Below are 4538 nucleotides of genomic sequence, written 5' to 3'. Positions count from 1 at the left end.
CCAGAAACAGTGACAGAGAGGGATACAAATTAACTGAAAAAAAAATACAAAACAAATAAAAAACCGATCCATCATTTTTATTTAGTAGCAGTAACCTATGCTACTAGGAATGTGCATAGCTAAAAAACAACAGTCATTGGAAACTAATAGCGTTGAGTCCAGATGATTGCTAGCTCCTCTGGCTCTTGGCCTCAGTGAACAAACATAGGGTGAGAGTTAATCACCACATCTGCAGTGGTCTGTGCCAGGGAGATTGGAGACCTGCGGTTACTACCCAGTGTTCTCCCCCAAACAAACCAGAGATGGACTTGACAGAGGTTTAAGTCCTCCTGTGCTTCCAGTTCCTCTGCACTTGTTTTGAGTCAATTAAATGTTTTAACTAGAGCCAGGAACATTGTGTTCCAACTGAGCTAATTAGAAGAGCTATTTTAGCGGGAAGGGTTTGCAGTAGGGTGGCTGGAACGTTGGAACTTGTCTGAACAGTCTGACTAGAAGGTTTTGCCAACTGCTTTTTCAATGGGAACTGGTTCCACAGTCAGGCGTGTTGGTTGGTTAGTTTGCCGAATGGCAAATGTTCTCATGCCAAACATGTCTTGTGAAATATTAAGAAGGGGGGGTTGTGAGAGTGTGGTGGAACAAAGAAAGGGCGTAATCAAATTCTTGCAGAAGTGCTCTCAGTCACGTTATACCACCCCAGCCATAGGCGTTGTGATACTGTTATGAAAAATACATAGCATAAGTGTCCTTTACAAGACCTACGCAACAAAGTTCGAACTAAGTTTGTAAGTTAAGCGGTTCGAAGCAGAAGTTCGGTACAAAGAATAGCTAGAAAATGCATTTCCTGAAGGGAATACCAGTGCATGAAATGCAAAAGTTAAGAAAGAAAGAAGAAAAGAAAGAAGAGTGAAAGAAGGAAAGAAGAAAGAAAAGAAGAGTAAAGAGTTTAATCCTAAATAACAATATATTTTTACCTGTTCAAGTTTTTGTTCGCCAGTTGTGATCCTATAAACACTATGGTGTGTCTTTTCTGGAATATCATGATTTTGGACTTATCCAGGTTAATTGGAAGGGGAGGCCTTGTTAGACTGTATTAGTTAAGAATATTTAGACTTTCCTGAAGCGCTTCTACACTAGGGGAGTGTAGGAGGAGATTGTCAGCAAAAAGCAGGCCTTTCATTTCTTCATTTAGAAATATAAGATCTGGGGCCGCAGATCTTTCAAGCTCTGTAGCCAAACCATTGATCTATATGTTGAATAAAGTTGGCCTTACTCAACAGCCTTGTCGAACTCCTTTTGTCTGGTCAAAATACCAGTTATTCTGTTGTTCATTTTTAGACAGCATTTATTGTTTTTATACCTGTCTTTAATGATGTCATACATTTAGTCTCCAATTCCACTATGAATTAGTTTCAACATAAGTCCATCATGCCATACTGAGTGGAAAGCGTTGCTAAAGTCTATGAAACAACCAAATATTTGACCTTTTGTACATGTTCCACTATGAGTGTATGGGATGTGTATATATGAACAGTTGGTCTGTTATTTTGCGAAAAACTTATCTGGGATGAATTTATGATATTATTATTCTGGATAAATTGTGTTATTCTGTTGTTCAGGATGGCACAAAATAAGTTCCTTAAATTGCGGCCTTGTGTGAGGCCTCTATAGTTGTCAGGTTTATGTTTGTCACCTTTTTTATGAATTGGTGTGATGTGGCTCACCTTTCCATTGTTCTAGAAAGGGGTCTGACGACAGGATTAAATTGAATAATTTCAAGATTGTCTCTCTTAATTTAGGTGTGCTGTGTTTCAGCATTTGATTGTACCCTCCATCTACACCACATCATTTTTTGTTCTTGAGGAATTTCAATTTTGTATTCAATTTGTTTTCTCAACTTCTCAAGTTGTTTTCTCAACTGAGCATTTAAGGCTTTTTGTTCAAAATTTAGGTTACCTTTTTGTATAATTTTCAAATGTTCTATCCATTTTCTACAAACAACTAATGGGGTGACTTTTTCGTTTTTTTTTTTTGTTCTATCGAAGTTATTCCAGTGGGCCCTGAATGTGTTGTGTATACACCGTTGCTTAACAAAGTGGATTTAACACCTTTCTCATCTCTTACTGTGAGTGCGCGCGTGTGTGTGTGTGTGTGTGTGTGTGTGTGTGTGTGTGTGTGTGTGTGTGTGTGTGTGTGTGTGTGTTTGTATGTCTTCAATGTATCACGCTGTTTTGGGATTAAACTAAAATATAGTCACATATTACACAATACCCCTGTTTTATTGTTTATAATATAACTATTAGTATACTGTGTATCTGTCTCTGTGTCTCTGTGTGTGTATGTGTGTATGTGTGTGTGTGTGTGTCTGTGGGTGCGTGCGTGCATGCATGTGTGTGTGCTATTGAACTATATCTTCTTTTGTTGAGCTACCATCTCATGAACAAATGTCTTATGGGGCAAGCCTTAGCATTTATGTTAAACAAAACTAAGTCTTTTAGACTTGAATAAGCAGGTATCATTACCATTAAACCATGGGGATTATGTGTATATCATGTTAAAGTTTGCTATAATAGAATGAAAGAATGACATCTCACAGGCTGACAAGACTTTGGTGTGATTGAGCGCCTGACAACTAATGACAGTTTGACAGTAATGACATACCTAGACCAGCCAACCATTCTGACCCCCTGCTATCACAACAGGCCTGTGTCTGTAAAATCACAACTGGGGGGCTTTGGGGAGCGGGGGACACCCCTTGGTTTAAAATAGGTCTTGTCAGAAACACCATAGCAATACGTCGGGAATTGTCATCCGATCAGATAACAACTAACTAACAAAGTGATTCTCACCATTATCAGATCTCAACTGTCTCTGAGGAGGGGGGAGAAAGGGGGTGATATATTTATGACTTGTCAGAGGCCCCATCACTCCAATATGACAAGCACTCAGATACCCACCAAACAACAAAGCGTACATCCATCCAATATGACACATTAATCACCCTTTTATTACCCTAATCAATCCAATTATGACATAACACCCACCTATATCAACTACTTATACACAATCCAGGTTTATAAACATCATCAGTAGGCTTTTCGCTTTTTCAAGAGTCAATTCAAGAGTAGATCTCTATGTTGTGGCTGTAACTCAGGCCAAGTACTTTACCTGATCAAGACAAAACCTGACAACTTTTCTGTTGTTAGTCAGATAGTATTTAGACATCTTTCGCATTTGTGCAACAGGTAATAAGATGCTTATAAAGCATCCTTCTACATTGTGCAGTAGGTCATAAGGGGGGATGGGGGTAATATTCCCCCCTCCCTGTGTCAGATGACTATGCTGCCTCTCTCCCTGCTATGGGTGCCACACCATGCCTCTCTTAGAGTCCCCCAGCTGGCTTTGGCCAGGAAGTAGTAGCTGAAAGCGTCCAGGAAGCAGTTAGTGGAGGCCACGCTGTTGGCCACGTGGACAAACGAATGAGCAAACTGCTGCAGCTCGCAGTTGTGCTCCCAGTAGGTCTCGGCCAGGAACTTCAACAGGTAACCAAAGTGGAATGGGGAGAAGCAGACGATGAACACGGCCAGGTTGGCGGCCATGATGTGGATGGCCTTGTTCTTCCTCAGTTTTACTTCCTCAGAGTTACTTCTAGACAGTGTGCAGATCACGTTAGCCGTGCAGTACGTAATGACGACGAATGGCAGCAGGTAGCCGACCACGTCCAGCGTCAGGATGAAGGAGAGTGGCAGTGGTTCCTCTGAGTTCTTCTGGAAGCAACTAAAGTTGCTGCCGTTGGCTTCAGGAGCATCCACCGAGTGAAACATGGCGCTCAGAGAACCAATCACCACCCAGATCCCGACACACACCACCAGGGCCTTCCAGGGGGACTTGACCGCCCTGGCCTTGAAGGGGTACTTAACCGTCACGAAGCGCACCACGCTGATGGCCACGGTGGTGAAGATGCTGACGTACATGTTGACGAAGTAGGTGGAGACCAACACCAGGCAGGAGCTGACAGAGAAGGGCCAGTGGTTGCTGTAGGAGTACATCCTGAAGGGCAGCGACACCAGCGCAGTGCTGTCGGCCAGGGCGATGTTGGCGAGGTACACCATCATGTCACTGCAGTTCTTCCTCTGCCGGCAGAACAGAACCAGTAAGGTGGAGTTGGCAAGGACGCCCAGGATGAACGTCGGGACGGCCGTCACCATCTGGAAGACCTGCACCTCTCTAGGGATGGTCACGTTGCAGCTCGTCATCTTTGCCCTGAAAAAAAAAAAAATCATCATCAACTTTACATCCCATAATCATACAATCATACAGTTACTGCAATCATTTAAGATGATAAACAGGGACATCTTTTTTTTTTGTCATTTAAGTTTTTTTATTTGTTTCAAAGATGCAATTCCATATATACATAGAATTTACACATATATGTTACCAAACATCTTGCGTTTTAAAGGGAAACACACAAACAAGCAATCAAAAAATAAAATAAAAATAAAAACACACAAAAACAAACAGAAAACAAAATCTTAAAGGCA

The 4538-nt window shown here is 41.6% G+C and overlaps 1 protein-coding gene across 1 annotated transcript; it reads right to left on the bottom strand.

Moving 5' to 3' along the window:
* Positions 1–3326: 3326 nt before the first annotated feature.
* Positions 3327–4253, bottom strand: LOC116222098 (lysophosphatidic acid receptor 4-like). The gene has a single exon (XM_031574866.1). It carries the CDS (start codon positions 4251–4253, stop codon positions 3327–3329), a length of 927 nt encoding a protein of 308 aa, XP_031430726.1.
* Positions 4254–4538: the final 285 nt, after the last annotated feature.

Source organism: Clupea harengus, chromosome 10 (assembly GCF_900700415.2).
Source record: "Clupea harengus chromosome 10, Ch_v2.0.2, whole genome shotgun sequence".
Classification (NCBI taxonomy): domain Eukaryota; kingdom Metazoa; phylum Chordata; class Actinopteri; order Clupeiformes; family Clupeidae; genus Clupea; species Clupea harengus.
Note: the sequence above shows the minus strand (reverse complement) of the source record. Positions and strands in the feature narration are given on the sequence as shown.

Coding starts and splice junctions, on each gene's coding strand:
- LOC116222098 (XM_031574866.1), bottom strand. CDS start 4,253: ATGACGAGCTGCAACGTGACCATCCCTAGAGAGGTGCAGGTCTTCCAG.